At 45.4% G+C, this 15,753-nt stretch overlaps 3 protein-coding genes across 6 annotated transcripts; 1 reads left to right on the top strand and 2 right to left on the bottom strand.

Annotated features, from left to right (window-relative positions):
- Positions 1 to 782: 782 nt before the first annotated feature.
- Positions 783 to 9,269, top strand: Reph (Regulator of eph expression). Of its 4 annotated transcripts, none has more exons than XM_015180604.2 (4): positions 783 to 1,032; positions 5,858 to 5,945; positions 6,304 to 6,635; positions 6,701 to 9,269. In XM_015180604.2, the coding sequence occupies exons 2-4, from the start codon at positions 5,936 to 5,938 to the stop codon at positions 7,439 to 7,441; spliced, it is 1,083 nt and encodes a 360-aa protein (XP_015036090.2). In that variant the 5' UTR covers positions 783 to 1,032; positions 5,858 to 5,935; the 3' UTR covers positions 7,442 to 9,269. The 4 variants fall into 4 exon arrangements, with proteins under 4 accessions (XP_015036090.2, XP_015036089.2, XP_001356672.3 ...); XM_015180603.2 differs by lacking the exon at positions 783 to 1,032 and adding an exon at positions 1,262 to 2,025; XM_001356636.4 differs by lacking the exon at positions 783 to 1,032 and adding an exon at positions 4,298 to 5,777.
- A 996-nt stretch (positions 9,270 to 10,265) lies between these two features.
- On the bottom strand, positions 10,266 to 13,198 carry LOC4817120 (uncharacterized). Its single transcript, XM_001356635.4, has 4 exons — positions 13,050 to 13,198; positions 12,259 to 12,972; positions 11,168 to 12,200; positions 10,266 to 11,102 (listed from the first exon to the last, which is right to left on the bottom strand). Exons 1-4 carry the CDS (start codon positions 13,089 to 13,091, stop codon positions 10,591 to 10,593), a joined length of 2,301 nt encoding a protein of 766 aa, XP_001356671.4. The 5' UTR covers positions 13,092 to 13,198; the 3' UTR covers positions 10,266 to 10,590.
- A 380-nt stretch (positions 13,199 to 13,578) lies between these two features.
- On the bottom strand, positions 13,579 to 15,466 carry LOC6902960 (uncharacterized). The gene is made up of 3 exons (XM_002132650.3): positions 14,907 to 15,466; positions 13,791 to 14,843; positions 13,579 to 13,733 (listed from the first exon to the last, which is right to left on the bottom strand). Exons 1-2 carry the CDS (start codon positions 15,049 to 15,051, stop codon positions 13,792 to 13,794), a joined length of 1,197 nt encoding a protein of 398 aa, XP_002132686.2. The 5' UTR covers positions 15,052 to 15,466; the 3' UTR covers positions 13,579 to 13,733; position 13,791.
- Positions 15,467 to 15,753: the final 287 nt, after the last annotated feature.

Here is a 15,753-nt window from a genome sequence, read left to right as displayed (position 1 = left end):
CTATGAAGGGAAATAGGAATATCTGGAGGTGCGAGTCCAATTCTGTATTGAATGCCAAGATCTTGGCCACTAACCATTCGGTATATAATGTGCCAGGGTCTTCGGGTCTGCCGTTCGTCTACCGCCGCGTCATCTGGGCCGCGCGATAGCCCAGCTTTATCTTACTTGCGAATCAAATTTGAAATCATTTGTCCATTTCTCGTTCTCTGATGCGAATGCAAACACAGACACATATGTATGTACTTGCAGGTTTTTTCCATGAATGGAGAAATAACTCTATATAGAGTCTATAATAATATAGACCCATTTCATACCTATTTATATGTCATTAGTATTCATAATCAATAGATATTAGACATTTATACACATACTATAAATAGTACATAATATATACATATTGTATATATATATTCTTTACTTAAACACACTTTGCACCTTCAATACCCTCCCTAATGGACAATTATTCCAATGTGAAGTCATGTATGAAATATATTATCTACATATGTATGTATGTACATCCGCTCATTACATTCGTATGTTTATATATTCAGCGGAGCTGAACTGAAGAGGCTGATCTGATCGCAACTGAAGAGATTATAAGCATGCTGGAAAAACAACAAACACGCACTTGCACGCAACTGCGGAGCTTTTAAATAAGCTTTCAGCTGGAGAGTGCGCGCCGCCCGACAAGATCTATCGGCGAGAGGCTGATGTGGCATCACTGCTGGAGACTGGGTCAACTGTGACGTCATCGCAGCTCGCGCACTCGGTTGTCAGTTTTGTTTTTGTTGTTCTTGCGGTTATAAGCTGGCCATCAATTTGTTGCTGCTCTCCCACCCAACGCTCGAGCGTGTGGAATCAAATTTAATTGCAGCCTAAACGCCAAATCTAATACGAATCGCCACACAAAATATGTATTGCCAGATCAGATGATTGGGCTGTGAAAAAGCTACTTTCTGCTAAATGTTAAAGTCCCCGATGCCGTGGAATCACTAATAATGATGACGCGTTCGAAATCAACCACAAAGGCGGGTGAGTGGGGGAGTAGCCGACTTGTGTTGGACAGTGTGACGTGTACGGCTTGACATTGAAAAGTTAATTGCATCAGACGAGTGCAGAAATGTCTGTTGGGTTCACTTTTTTATGCAATGCACGCACAAACATGCACAGAGAGAGCGTTTTTATGCGAGAGAGTAAGCGCGAGAGAGAGGAAACTTCAGCGTTTTGCTTTGCTATAAGTTGGGCTTGTGGGGTATGATGCTTTTGCATAAATGATGGCCACAGCCAGCAGCAAGTGGGGAAAACTAGTCTTGGAGCTATGATCTATGGCTGATACTTGCGATTTTTGGTTCTTAGCTATAACTATGAATCGCACAGAATAGAATATCTATACACAGCAGCCACACACCCGCTTTTCAAGGGTATCAAAACCTCGACCACCTCAGCGAGCATTCTCTTTATGTGTAGCGTTTTTGTTGCCATTTCCTTGTGTAGTTTTTGGCGTAAAAGCGCTTACAATAGCAACAATTTACACACGAGCAGAGTGCAGAGCGCAGAGCGCTGAGCGCGAGAGAACAAGAAAGAGAGCCATTAGCGTGCCATGGTGCTGCTCTCTCGTTGCGCTTGTTTTGTCAATTCTCCAAAACGCGTCGCGTGCTCCACACACACACACACACACACGCACACAGCAGCAAGCCACCCACCCACCCCCACGGCCTCCAGTCTGCTGCTGTGGGGCCTGTTCGCCGCCACCGCCACCGCCGCCGTCGCTGTCGCTGTCGCTGCTGGTAAATTGTAGTAAAGAGAGCTCCAGCAGTCCAGCCATTCATCGTTCGTCACTCACTGCCTGCTGCTGTTGCCTGCTGGCCCCTGGCTGTGTAGAAGTTTTTCCATTTTCCTGTCGTGTCGAGGATACAAAATTTTTGTGCAAAAATAAGCAGTTGCAACATTTCGTAATTGTGCCCCCTCCGCAAACCCCTGCCCCAGGCCCAAAAGGAGAACGAGAAGGAGAAGCAGGCGAGCCAAGTAAGTGTAAAATGGTTTAACGTCGGATTCTTATTTTTTTTTTTTTTTTTTTTGGGCCATTGCATTGCGTGCAGCATGCCACTATTTCCGTGCGTGTGTGTGTGTGTGAGTGTGTGTCTAAAGGCTAAGTGTGCAAAATGTTATAGAAGGAAAAATTGGAAAAATCCTTGTGGAGTTGCAAGCCCCAGTGCTAAATTTAGACCTGAAGCAAGGCTGCAACACGCAGTCGCTGCGCTGCGCTGCGCTGCCATTGCCTTTGCCGTTGCCTTTGCCATTGCCTGCTGCCTCCCCGACGAACACCCACACCAGAGTGGAAATTGTCGCCACATGCATACGTCAGACGCTCGCTCTCTTTGCCTGTGTATCCGTGTATGCCTGTGTGTGTGTGTGTGGTATGAATGGAACAAAAGTACTTCGAGCTGCTGCTGCTGCTGCTGGTGCAGTCGCTGCGCTGTCGACGTCGGAATCGATAGCCAGACTTTGTTCTCTCTCCCTCTCTTTCTCTCTCTCTCTGAGGGAGGGGGAGCTTCGGATAAACGATGCTCTGCAAAAGCCGTTTACGTTTTGTGGCACGGCACGTAGTCGTCGTAGTATTTTCCCCGTAAATTGAAAGCAAATTGAAAGCGGATTGCACAATGAATCCAGAGGGGGGGGGAGGGGAAACAGTTGTTGGGGAACAGGAATAAATAGAAAAATGTGTAAGGGAATACGCGAAACACGAAATTGTGGAAAAACTACAAACAACAACAAAAAATTGGGAAAAATGTGGAAAAATACCCAAAATATGGGAAAAATGTAGAAACGATAGAAACCAGAAACCAGTCTCCTCCCCGTTGCACGTTGCACGTTGCAAGTTTCAGCTGCAGTTGCAGTTGCAGTGGCATAGCCGCCGTGGCCATGTTCGTGCGTAGTTTTCCATGCCATGTTTCCACAATTTCTCATATGTATCATCATTGCAACGAGTTTCGCACGCTTCGTTTTATTTGGATTTTTTTTTTTGTTTGTTGTTGATGTTGCACGAGTAGTACTCGTACTCTTCTCTGGGGGCTCCGCATTACTACGAGTCCGGGGTCTGTGTGTGTGTGTGCCTGCCACAACCTGCCCGCTGTTGCTGCCGCTTTGGCCTCTTCTTCTGCCTATAAATAGTACGGTGCGGACCAGAAGTTTAAAGCAGAATGGGTGAAAAAGATTATGCCAATCTGCTCCACAAGTATCCACATTTGACATTACTAATAGTCGTCTTTACATATGTATATATTTTACGATTCGATTGCCCCCGATTGCCTCAAAAAGACCTCCAGTTCGACCAAATAATGTACAGATTTCAAGGTCAATCTGTGAATCCAATCTCCCAACGCTGATTCTGATTATATTTTCAACGCGACAGCTCGCGTTTCAGTAGACTTTATTGGTCCCTTTGTTTGTTCGTCACGACTAATAGGCGTTTGTTTGGTTTTAGTTTTAGTTTTAACAAGAATTCAATTTAATACCTGTGAAATAGGGTTTCTCGGGCCAGTGTTTGCAATACAGTTTCCAACTGAAATTGATCTTCATGTGGGCAACATTCGTATCAAATATTGTTTATAGTCACCGCGATAAGGGTAGAAGGTTGTTTATTCCAACAGAGAATGGATGAATAAGCCTCTAGGGTTTGTGTTCTGTGCGAAACGACACCGCATAAATTCGCCGACAACTTTTCCACAACTCGAAAGTGTGAATTTCTTCTGGCAGGCACCTTATGAGAGGTTGTTGGGGGCACGAGTTGTGCGCGCATGTACAAGCAAAACCAAACACGATGCCTCCTCTGGCCTGATGCCTGGTCGGGCCCCACAACCGACCTAACCCTACACACCCCCTTCTCTCTCTCTCTCACTCTTGCCATCTTCTCCCTCTCTCACACTCGCATTCAAGTAAGTGCACTGTAGTGTGCACAGCGTTGCCAGACTGCTGCAATTGTTTTGTGGGAATGGGAAAAGAATTCAATGAATGGGAAAACAATGCCACACAAAAGGGAAAACTTCAAAGCAAAATTTACCAAGAATGATAATCTCTTATATTAATTACAAAACGTATGCATATATTATCAACCATCAATTGTTGTGTGCAACTTTGTTGCAACAATGCTTTCGGTTTTATTTGATCAAAGTTCAATCTATTATTTCATATGAAAAAGTTCAATGTAATCAAGAAGGAACCCTTTTTTTTATATAACCCAAAAGACTCTTTCTCCCAGATTTCTTGCTGTCACGATCCATTTTCACTAAAATCCAATCAAACTTAAACTTTGGATTAAATTCTATAAGATTCCCAACCATCTGGCAACCCTCTACTCGGCCGCTGCATGCCGCCTACACACACACACACACACACGGACAGAAACTGCAAGTGAGAAGAGAATCGGACGCCGCAGCGCCAGAGGGGGGGGGGGGCCTGGGACGAGCCTCAGCGCCAGCGCAGAGATTTCGAGAGACAGTGTTGCCCTGCCACATTGTGACCATAATTTTTCAGTTTGAGCGCAGCACTAGCCGGTGACGGGCGATGCGATAGTAACACGTAGTAACCATAATCCCAGCCAGCCAACCGAGGGTCCTGGCGTGGGCGGACACAACCGTTACAAAACCGTTTTCGCAAGTGCACTTTGGACGCTGTTTGAGCCCCACAAAGCAGGACAGAATGGGCGAGAAAGTGAAAATGGAAAATAATTAAGTTTTGTGATTGCCGTGCAAGAAGAAAAAAAAAACAGAGACACCGGAGACAGAGTCGGGCACGGATACGGACGGGACACGCACACGTTGTCCCTTATTTTTTTTTTTTGATTCCTGGTCGTCTGGCTTCCGTTATACGAAAATCAATAATTCCGTGCTGTATAAGTTACGGCGAAAGGTGCGCGCTCGCATCGGACTCGCGTGGCGTTCGGCTCTTCCCGTTACTGCAGTCGGGTCGTCATCGCCAGTCCCCTCCGATGGGGGTGGTGGCGGGTGTTACAACAAAAATCGTACAACCCAGAGTCCGCGTGGTGGAGGCGGAACGTGATTGAAATATTTGCACAAAAAGGAATCGGCGCTTACACTTTACACGCGCCAAGCGCCTCGCAGCGTAGGCGGCAAACGAGAGCCAAAGAGAGAGAACAGCAAGAACAAGCGAGAGAGAGAGCATAGAGAGAGAGAGAGAGTGGTAGCGGTAGCTTCGTGGAAAGAGAGCTGAAGCTCGTGCTTGACAGAAGAGACTGAGAGACTCTCTCGTTGGCGTGAATCAGGAAGCAGAAGACAAAATAGATTCTGCCCCATGTGGTGGGGGCACGGTGGACAGTGGGAGCAGAATGGTGGGACGGACGGGGCATAGAAAGAGCGTGTAAAACGTAAAGGGGCAAAAAAGTAGTAGTAGTAATAGTAGTAGAAGAAGAGAACCACAGAAGAAAACAACAAAATACATATACGCGCGCAGTCGCTGCCCGCTGCCCGCTGCTGACGTTGGCGTTGACTTGAACGTCGACGGTGACGCTGACGCTGACGCTAACTGTGACTGTGACTGCGACTGCGACTGCAACGTAGTCGTAGTAAGTTTTTCCGCCGTAATTGTGGGAGTGTGAATGTGTGCGTGTGTGTGCGTAAGCGTGTCGGTGTGCGTGTGCGTGTGTGGAATGTATAATATATACCATATAAAGCACATAGCGAGAAATCATGATAAAGTTTGTCAGGCAGAAAAATCGCGAGAATCCATTAAAGGCATCGAAAAATTTTCTTCGTAAAAAGGTTCGATATGGGAAATACCCTTATTAACATATGTAATAATATTGGACATTTCATTTATCGGAACTTTTTTCGCCCCGCAGCGTGAATCGAATGACTCTGGCACCGAATCGGATGGTGAGCTCCTCGATGTGGAAAAACAACGTCACTTAGACGTGGATATGGAAACTAGTAAGTGCGACAGAGCAAACCAGTTTGTGGAAACCAAATTTCGAAATTTTTTTCTTTTTCTTTTTTTTGGCTTTAAATTCCCAAATTAAACAATTTTGAAATTCGTGAAAACCGGTTACGCACAGAAACACATTTTTGTCATTCGGATTTGATTTTTCACCGTGTTCCACATTGATATTAATGAAATCAACAATTAGCTACGAAAAACAAAACCGATTAAAAGCATCCTTGCCACAAGACTTGATTTTTTTAAGTTTTTCAACACTTTCAGTGTTGGTTAACAAGAATGTTAGACACAACACTGGTTAGCGACTGCCATAGATAAAAAAAATAAATAATTCCTCGTACTTCTTTTTAGCTGTCGCTGGCCAAAAACCAATTGCTCCTGCAATGATGTGTCACCAGCAGACATCGTCATCTTGCGCCCATCTCATGTACGATCAGCACAGCTCCGAGGAGGAATTGGAGGTGATCAATGGGCCCTCGTCGGTGGCAGGACATGGCCATGGCACCACGACCGCGACGGGCGCTTCGTGTGCCTCGCGACTCTCTAATCGTGGCTGCACCTCCTCGCTGGACACGGAGGCACCCTACGAGGAACGGGCCACCACCTCCAACTCGAAGCGTTCAAGCTCCACGCTGATGGTGGAGAACCGCAAACGGTCCCTGGCCCACAGCTCCGACGATGAGGTGAGTATGTGGCAGATAATTGCAAGGATTCCGTGTCTGATCTGTGACTCTTGTATGCTTTGCAGTTACGCAATTCGCTGGAGCCGATATTGACGCCCGTGAATTTTCGCACATCGCCGCCATTGGAGGCGTTCAAGCCAAATCGTAGCCATATGACGTTCCGCTCCACAACGCCACTGATATTATCGGAGGCCAGATGTGGCATCGAAAATATTAAATTATGTGATAATAGTGTAAACGAGGAGAATGGCGACAACAGCGGCGGCGGCGGCGGCGGCGGCAATGGCGGCAACCACAGTAAATGCCCCAAGCTGGGCGGAGCCGTGCTGGGCGGCGGCAACGAGAACGAGCCGAGTGTGATCAAGGCGTGCAGCAGCTCCCTGAAGATGAGCAACAGCAGCCACCACATCTATCAGCCGCAGCCCAAGTACAGTTTCCACTACAATAGCTCGCGCAGCAGTCCGGCCAGCACCACCGGCCTGGACATGGAGGTGCGTTCGGTTAGTCCGCCCGCGAAACTGTTCCACTGCGCCATCTCGCCCAGGCGTCGTCCTAGTAATAATTCGGGTGGTGGTGGTTCGGCCGCAGCGGCAGGCACAGCAGCCCCAGCCACATCCTCATCGACAGGAGGAGGAGGAGGAGCAGCAGCAGCAGCAGCAGGAGGAGGCACCACATCATCCACAGCAGCAGCAACAACGACACACAATGCTGCCAATGCCGCGAGCGCCGCCGCTGCCACCCAGAGACTGCAGCGACCGCATCGGCCGTGTTTAGATTTTGATAAGATGCAGCAGGTGAGCCTCTAATGCAGAGCGCGCTAACAGCGAAGGAAGGGATCGAATGGGAAGGGAAAGGGAAATGGCAAATCAAAGACTTTTTATACGAAACAACAACCGCAACCACAACCACAGCTACAAACACAGCTACATCTACATCTACAACAACAACAAAAACAACAAGAACTCAAGAACTCAAACTGCAAATAGAGACAGCAAGTGTACCTAACGGTTGAGCGCGGGCCAGCTGATGCTTGGCAGCACTGGCCGCACGATTAGGGGCGCCCTCTGATGCTTGGCAGCACTGGCCGCGCCCTCTACACGATCAGGCGTCGGGTCTTCATGCAACCAAAAAATAGGACGGAAACAGCAACAAGGATAAAAAAAATATCATAAAATCAAATTATATAAAGCTAAAGGTAATTCAAATTTTAAATGCAAACAAACCTAAAATTTACAATAGATGCAGCTATTTTTTCACAATTTTAAACTGAACAAGAAACAAAAATCGTATGAGAAAGCAAAGTAAATGCAGAACAAGATCTGGCAGCAGAGCAGAGATGGCGAGACGACAGTCGGTGGGGGGGCTGTGTAAAGAATGATTTAAGATTTAGATGTAGCAACTACAAAAATGGAAAGAAATGGAGAAAATTTGAGTAAATCTGTAAAAGAAAATGAAACAAAACCAAAATCTGTAAACTGTAAATATTGTATTTGTGTGGGAGAAAAAAGAAAACTTTTGAAGAAATTGGCAAGCCATGAAAAGAGAAAAAGAGAAAAAGAGTTAAACATTTTATGAACTGTGGAAAGAAGAAAGTATTTTAATTTTTTTAAAACCAAGAAAATATGTGGTGATGTAGACAGAAGACTCAAACTTATAAAACAAAAGAAAACGAAAAGAAAAGAAAAAAAGAGCAAAATTATATTTCTATAAATTGAGAAAGGAACTGTGAGCGGTTAGAGGGAGCAGAGAATGTGAGAAGGAGACAGACAGTATGGGGGTGGGGAAATAGCGTAGCAAACACTTGGGACGCAGCAAAATAGTAACAGTAACAGCAACAATGTGAAGCAACAATAGCAACTAAAAAAAAAAACAAAACCCAAATACAGAAAGAAAAAAAAAACATAATAAAAAATTAAATACAAATAATAAAGAACAAAGAATCTTTTGTATGATGATGTATGATGAAAACCGAATGCCGATACAAACTGTCCAACCAAGACGGTTGTAAAAACAGTTAAATATGTGTTTAATGTACAACATAAAATAGCAAGCTATTTTATAAAACAATATTCTAATTATCCGCAATGTAAGAAAACCGAGAAAAACCGAGAAAAACCAAGAAAAACCGAGAAAACCGAACAGAATACAAAAACCAAAAAGCTGCCATCAAACCATCATGCATACGATTAAAGCTCTTCAGTTTTACCAATATGATTGATGATTGATGAGGGGAGGACGGAAAGGACGGGAAGGACTTAGTAAACGCAACAACACACAAACAATTGGCAACTGTTTGCATTTTGCAGTAAAGCATAATTAATATTTTCGTTTGAAGAAACAAAAGCGAAATGCTACAAAATAAGCCCATATTCAATTTAAAGAATACCAATTTAAAACAAAAAAATGAACTAAACAACCAGTAAACGTGTGCATCCATAGCAAAGGCAAAAGCAAAAGCAAAAGTAAAGCAAAAAAACATAAATTTTTAAGTACCATATATATGTATGTAAAACAAAAACAAATGAAGAAATATTCAAAGTAATGCTAATTTTTAAATCATATTTACGAACAACAGACAACAGGCAGGCAAAATTTCAGTTCATTCCCTAAAAAAAAAACAAAACAAAAAAAACAGTAGTCGCAAATGTTTCGTATGCTAATTTTTCAATAACCATACCATCATACCCTCTAAAAGAAAAAAACACACACACACACACACTAACACTCAGAACACTCAACCTACCAAAACAGCATAATCCACACCACCAAAACACCAAGAATATATATAAAGAAAGATAAATAAAAAGAATGAATAAGGAAGAATAAAGAACCATCAGGCAAAGTTAGGATCAAGCTGGGAGAGTGCAGGACATACTGATACTAGGAATGGAGTTTTCATAATTTTTTAAATTAATTAATAATTAACACAAACAGAAGAATGGAGATTGGAGAATGGAGAACGAGGATGAGAGGAGATGATGAATTATATATTATATTTGTGTAACAAAATGGAGAAATGGAAGATATCATGGACTGAGCGTACATTAAAGCAGATGAAGAGAAGAGAAGCATGTGAAGCAACCAATACTAGGATTTTAGTTTATAAGTTCTTAAGAGTTCTTACAAAAAAAATAAATTGTGAAAATAATGAACGTCGCGACGTCTAACAAATATGTATGGAAAAGCACACAGACACAAATCTATGGAAATGTATGGCTGCTGGAGCGTTTATGTTGAATATTTTTGAGAAACAAAACAAAAAACTGAATGAGATGATAAATAAAACGAGAGAGAAGAAATACAAATTATGTTCTAAACAAACAAAAAGAATACAAAGATTTCATTGAGTTTGGGCTGACGATGACAGGCGCCCCCAAACACTTGTGTTGTACATAGTTACATTAATATTAACGATATATATTTAATATATATACATATATACAAACATATGTATGTGTATGTATCTTACTCATTAACATCTAAGTCGATGAACGGTACAAGTGCAAAAAAAAACAGAGAAAGAAGAAAATATTCAAAAGAGAAAACAGTGAAATATTTGAAAGAAACTGAAACAGAAAAATGAAATGAAGAGGACAAGAGAAAAACATGAAAAATAATAAAGAAATGCTCTGCAATAGAAATTTCGACTGGCTTTTTATTCAACGGCTGTTTGGGGGGCTGGGGGGGACCCTATGGAACGCGTTGTGGAATGCAAAAGACATGGCCCTTTGTTCACGTCTGTACTTGGTATTTACACATTTGCTGTATGGTACAAAAATCTTAGGAGTTATAATTTACGAGTACACAAGAGTGTGGAGCACATAGATGGCACTTCTGCCCATTGGATGTACGCGTGACCAGGTATTCCGATGGCTCACGGGCACCAAGGATGCTTCATCTATGTGCCATTTAATCTTTGCTAATACTATATTGAAGAAACCTTGGCACAGCACGGCTATAGGCCGAGAATTTCCTGCTCAGATTCGTCGCACAGGGCGTCAGACTTTTGTTTTCGGGTGGCAACCATCGCCGCCGCCGCCACCACCACCTCCTCCTCATCTTTGATTTGCTTCAGCTTTTTTTTCTCCACCTTTGCGGCCGGAGGTTGGCTCTTTCTGGCCGGATCGTGTATACGCGAGTGCCGCTTGAGATCCCCCGAGACGCGAAACTTCTTCTGGCATACGCTGCACTCGTGCGGTCGCTCTCCCGTGTGCACCTTGACGTGGCTCAGAAGGTAGGAGCTGGCCCGAAACGTTTTGTCGCAGTACTGGCAGGCGTAGTTCCGCTCGCTGGTGTGGATCCGTCGATGCAGGACCAGAGAGTACCGTCGGGAAAAGCTCTTGCCGCAGAACTCGCACATGTGCGCCTTGATGTCGCTGTGTCTGGATATGATGTGGTACTTGAGATCACCCCACTGTCGGAACTTGGAGTCGCATTTCTCGCACTCGAAGGGCTTAATCCCAGAGTCTGTTGGAGGAATAAAATATGGGATGAGTTGGTTTTTAGACGGGGATCTGTGGGGATTTTCATACGCGTTTTCTCGTGGGCCGTCAGCGCACTCTGGTTGTAGAAGGATCTTTCACAGCTTCTGCACTTGTGCGAGCGCTCCTGGTTGTGTGTATATTGATGGTATTTGAGGGCATTGTACGAATTGAAGTCCCTGTTGCACTTGTCGCAAAAGTGCTTCCTCCTCGATTTGCTCGGCGAGTCCTCGCTCGGACTCGTGGCTGTGCTTTCCATGGCATAGCTATCGGTATTGTCTTCATCCTCGCCGTCGCCATCGCCATCGCCGTCGCCGTCGCCGTCGCCGTCTACGTCGCCATTGTCGAATGGTGAAGGTGGTGCGCTGTCGTCGGGCATTTCCACGGCCTCCAGCTTGAAGCCGGCTTCGTTTAGGACTAGCGGCGAGCCGGTCGAGCCGGGCGGCGGGGCAGCAGGCGGTGCCGGAGAGTTACAGCACATTGGTGGCGCCACCAGCAGGGGCTGTTCAATCCCTTCGATGGGTTTTTCCAGCGCCTTCTCCATTTTGATTTCATTTGATTCCTCTCGTTTGCTGGCACTGAGGAAATCCAAATCCATCTGCTCCGTCCCATTGGGATTCTCTTTGAGCAGCGGCGTCGCCGCTTGCTCCGTGGTCGCTGGCGGCGGCTCTCCCGGCAGCAGCAGCCCCGGAAATGTGATGTCACTGAAGTTGTTGTTAAACCAGGGCGCCCGGATCGTGGCTGTGGTTAGCTCCAGTTCCACCAGCTCATCGCAAGTGTCCTCGATGGACACCTTATCCACTACGTTCCGTATGCCCTCTAGCATGTCCTCCGTGTCACTGAACTCCACATCATCCACGACGGGGACCACGACGTTGACGTTGGGCGAGCTGCTGCTGGCTCCCACGGTATTCAGTTTGTCTGTGGCTTCGCCATGCATGACCATATTGACGCCAACATCATTTACATTTACAGGCACTCCCACACCCACATCGTGATCCACATGGCTGATGGGGTGAAAGTTCTCAAAGTTCAGCTGAACATCGTGAAAGACCTGATCCAGTTTGGCCTGTTCCTGTTGAAGCTGTGGAGAAATAGAGGATTAGCAGGCGAATGACAGATATAGAAGGACAGATACTCGCCTTATCCTGGGTGGAGAGACCGCACATGTCCAACGGCTCCTTCTGCTGTTCTTGCTGCTGCTGCTGCTGCTGTTGTTGGATCGGCACTTCCAATCGCTGTTCCATGGCCATTGGTGGCTCATAATGCTGCTTGAGATGGGCAAAAAAGTCCAACTGTGTGTGCACTGCATAGCCGCAGATCTCACAGCTGTAGAGCGAAGCCGCTCCTGGTGGGACATGCTGAATGACATGCTTGTGCTGCTGGTGGTGCGGCTGGTGCTGCTGCTCCATCTCGGCATCGATGTTGCCCTTGAGCTTCCTCGAGATGCGCTTCTTGTGGGGCAGCACCTTGCGGGCATTGGTCGTTAGAGCATTATGGACATACAGAAGATCGTCATCGTCGACAGCGTGCAGACACGCCGAGACATCGATGGGTACGGTCGGTTCAATGGCCAGGGCTGGGAATGCTGGCTGCTGCACTTGCTGCGACACCACCGGCCCCACACCGCTGTCCGCGACGGAGGATTCGTTCACATGCTTGTTCACCAACTGGAAGATTGTGTTGTGGAAATTTAGCTCCTTCTCCGCGTAGCCGCCAGTCCCATCATTGGGGGGATTTCCCGTGTTGGTGGTCAGATTGGTGGGTCCCTCGGCCTTGGGGAACACTCCTGTGTGATCGATCAGATCCATAATAAAGTGATTTGGATCCCGCATTAGCTCCGAGGCCAGCAGCGTCTATTTATAGGATACACAGGAAAACAAAGCGGCTAAGTCCACAACGCACATCCCAACATTTCATTCCATTTACGTACGTGATCAATGAACTGCTGTGCGTCCACTTCTTTGCGCTCCATTTTGCTTGTTTCACACGCCAATTCATTAAATTCGAAATGTATAAATTTTACCACAAAAATGTCTTGTATTTACTGATCAGTGTTGTCGAATGCTGAAAAACAGCTGCTATCCATTTCCACAACCCGGCTACCGGCGTCGCTGAGCTTAGTGCTGGCTAATGCTGGAAGTTAGCCAATTCCACAACCAGCAAATGAGCGCGCAAATTCAAAAACGAAAGCAAGCGTCCACTTCTTTGCGCTATGTTTTGCTTGTTTCACACGCCAATTCATTATATTCGAAATTTATAAATTTTACCACAAAAATGTCTTGTATTTAGTAATCAGTGGTGTCTAATGCGGAAAGACAGCTGCTATCCATTTCCACAACCCGCTACCGGAGTCGCTGGCTAATGCTGGAAGTTAGCCAATTCCACAACCAGCAAATGGGCGCGCAGATTCAAAAACGAAAGCAAGCAAGAACGTACTATAAAAATGAATTTATCATAAATTCTATTTAATCGGCCTTTATTAAAGTGCTTTTATTGAGCTGCCAAACTGCTCTGAGATAATATAGAGGGTGAAAGATGATCACAATTGGTTCTTTGGTTGAACCCCATTAAGGCTAGATCAGGTACACACATGGATGATTAGATTCTGGTATTCCTGTGTAGATAGTTATGTTAGTATTGTTCTTCAGTTGTTTTCTATTCAGTAAGTAACCCTAATCAAGCATATCCATCATATACTCAATGAAGTGGCTATAAATATCGGTCTCAAAGTCAATCCATATGCCATTGTAGTTGCAGTCGAGTTCGAGTTTGATCATTGTCCTACCGGAAATGGATTTCACTTCGCTGAAGGTATGAGGCAGCTTTAAAGCGTTCAGAAGACTGATTGCCTTCTCCTTCGCAGTCTTAAAGTCGTTGGAATTGATCACTTTAAAACCGTCCTTCTTGAGGTCCTCGGGCAAGTTCATGAAGTAGTCGTCATAGTCGCATCTTCGGACGGGCTTAGTTTCTGGGTCGTTTTTTTTGGTGATATTACGATAGGTCTGGAATATGCGACGTTTTTCCATGTCTTCTTCAGTCTTCAAGATGTCCTCCACAGGGGACGACTTTTGTACAACGGTGGCCCCTGTTTCGAAGACTGGACTCACGGGAATGGCGACCTCTTCTAGCTTGATTGTTTCTATTGCTTCGGCATCGGCGTGGAGATCCGCATGTACGTCCTGGGGAACGGTAGGATCCATCGCCAGGGCTGTGAAGGCAGGACCCACACTGGGGGACTCCTGAGCCTTGCTTACTGGCACCTCTGGGACCATTGGAATAGGGCATATTTCCAAGCTACTGGTCTCTGGATCCTCCGTGCTGTCGAGTACACTGCTGACTAACACCTCTTTCGATATGCTGCTCACTAGCACTACCGGGAGGGTAAGCGTTTCGAAGAAAGTTGTTTCAGTGACCTCGACGATGGGGACCTTCTGCCAGACTCTGTCCCCCATTCGCACCTCAGTGGTTGCCTGTACTGACAAGCTGCTCAGTTCCACAGATCCTTGCCAAATATTACCGATGGATTTGTCCACCAGGACGAGCAGCTCCCGCAGATTCCTGAATTGCTTCGTCTTGAGCGAACGAATCTCCCAGAAGATATCCCCCTCGCGGATATACGGCTTGAAATCCTTTTCCTGTAGCAGCACTCGGACGACAGGCAGCAATATTATGTGCGTCCACACATTCCTGGCCGCCACATGGGCCGCAGACTGTTTCGAACGGGCTGTCGAAAAGGGATTTTATTAAACTTTCGTAAGCCGCATGATTACCGTGGCGAGAGCTCTACCCCTGCCATAGCCCTGGATATCCTGCAGCTCTACATTGCAGCTGAATTCTCTGTTTTCTTCCGTAACATATCGGTATTTGGGCGTATTCAGCTTCAGCTTTACACAAAATTCCACCAAATAGGACACAAAATTTTGGTCTTTCATTTTGCAACAAAATTATTATTATTTTTTCCTTTTTTGACAGTCGGCGAATGAGTGACGTTTGAGTAGCTCAAAGGTAGCAGTCCGATTTGGAAGTTGGAATGTTGGCAAGAAACACCTCAGACTGTGCTTGGAACAGAACTTCTGGGTGAGCACAGCTGATGTTTGTTAAAACGAAAGTTCTTTATATCCAGGGGAAAGCATGATCTTTCTCCAATATCATTTTGAAAGTTGGTTTGTCCATCCGAAATGGCTTCACCATTCTGGAATCTTGACCATCACAGTGCCTCAGACATGTTAAACACACAAGTGTTGCTTTTAAGGTGTTTGGATCGTCTTTGATCTCGTGATTTGTGCTTTTGTTTTGCTTCAAAACAAGCAATTGCCAAAATAAAAGGCATTTTAATCGGCCAGAAACAATGAAAAATGAAACATATCGATAAGAACAAAATGTGAAAACTGGCGCACTTTTTAAAACGTAATCCGCAAAAGTCAACGAAAGCCAGAGCCTGCCAGTAACATATTTGTGGTTTCTAAGGTTTCTAAAAGGAAAGTTAGGGCTTTATTGATCAATGGGAACCTGTCCATTCTGTGGATGGAGCTGGAGTACATTGTGACGTCTGATCGTCGGGGTCCCTGGTAGTTTGGGGCCTCCCAAGAAGCTCTACAACACCCTTGGGGAGCTCGACTGGCCCTCTTGCTTTT

This window comes from Drosophila pseudoobscura, chromosome 4, assembly GCF_009870125.1.
Source record: "Drosophila pseudoobscura strain MV-25-SWS-2005 chromosome 4, UCI_Dpse_MV25, whole genome shotgun sequence".
Taxonomy (NCBI): Eukaryota; Metazoa; Arthropoda; class Insecta; order Diptera; family Drosophilidae; genus Drosophila; species Drosophila pseudoobscura.
Note: the sequence above shows the minus strand (reverse complement) of the source record. Positions and strands in the feature narration are given on the sequence as shown.

Bases quoted from the DNA above. Each gene is read 5' to 3' on its own strand.
- Reph (XM_001356636.4), top strand. From the start codon at position 5,706: ATGATAAAGTTTGTCAGGCAGAAAAATCGCGAGAATCCATTAAAGGCA. The intron at 5,946-6,303 runs GTAAGTGCGACA...ACTTCTTTTTAG, and splicing joins AGACGTGGATATGGAAACTA to CTGTCGCTGGCCAAAAACCA. The intron at 6,636-6,700 runs GTGAGTATGTGG...TATGCTTTGCAG, and splicing joins CCCACAGCTCCGACGATGAG to TTACGCAATTCGCTGGAGCC.
- LOC4817120 (XM_001356635.4), bottom strand. From the start codon at position 13,091: ATGGAGCGCAAAGAAGTGGACGCACAGCAGTTCATTGATCAC. The intron at 12,201-12,258 runs GCGAGTATCTGT...ATTTCTCCACAG, and splicing joins GTCTCTCCACCCAGGATAAG to CTTCAACAGGAACAGGCCAA. The intron at 11,103-11,167 runs GTATGAAAATCC...TTCCTCCAACAG, and splicing joins GACGGCCCACGAGAAAACGC to ACTCTGGGATTAAGCCCTTC.
- LOC6902960 (XM_002132650.3), bottom strand. From the start codon at position 15,051: ATGAAAGACCAAAATTTTGTGTCCTATTTGGTGGAATTTTGTGTAAAG. The intron at 14,844-14,906 runs GTAGAGCTCTCG...CCTTTTCGACAG, and splicing joins TATCCAGGGCTATGGCAGGG to CCCGTTCGAAACAGTCTGCG.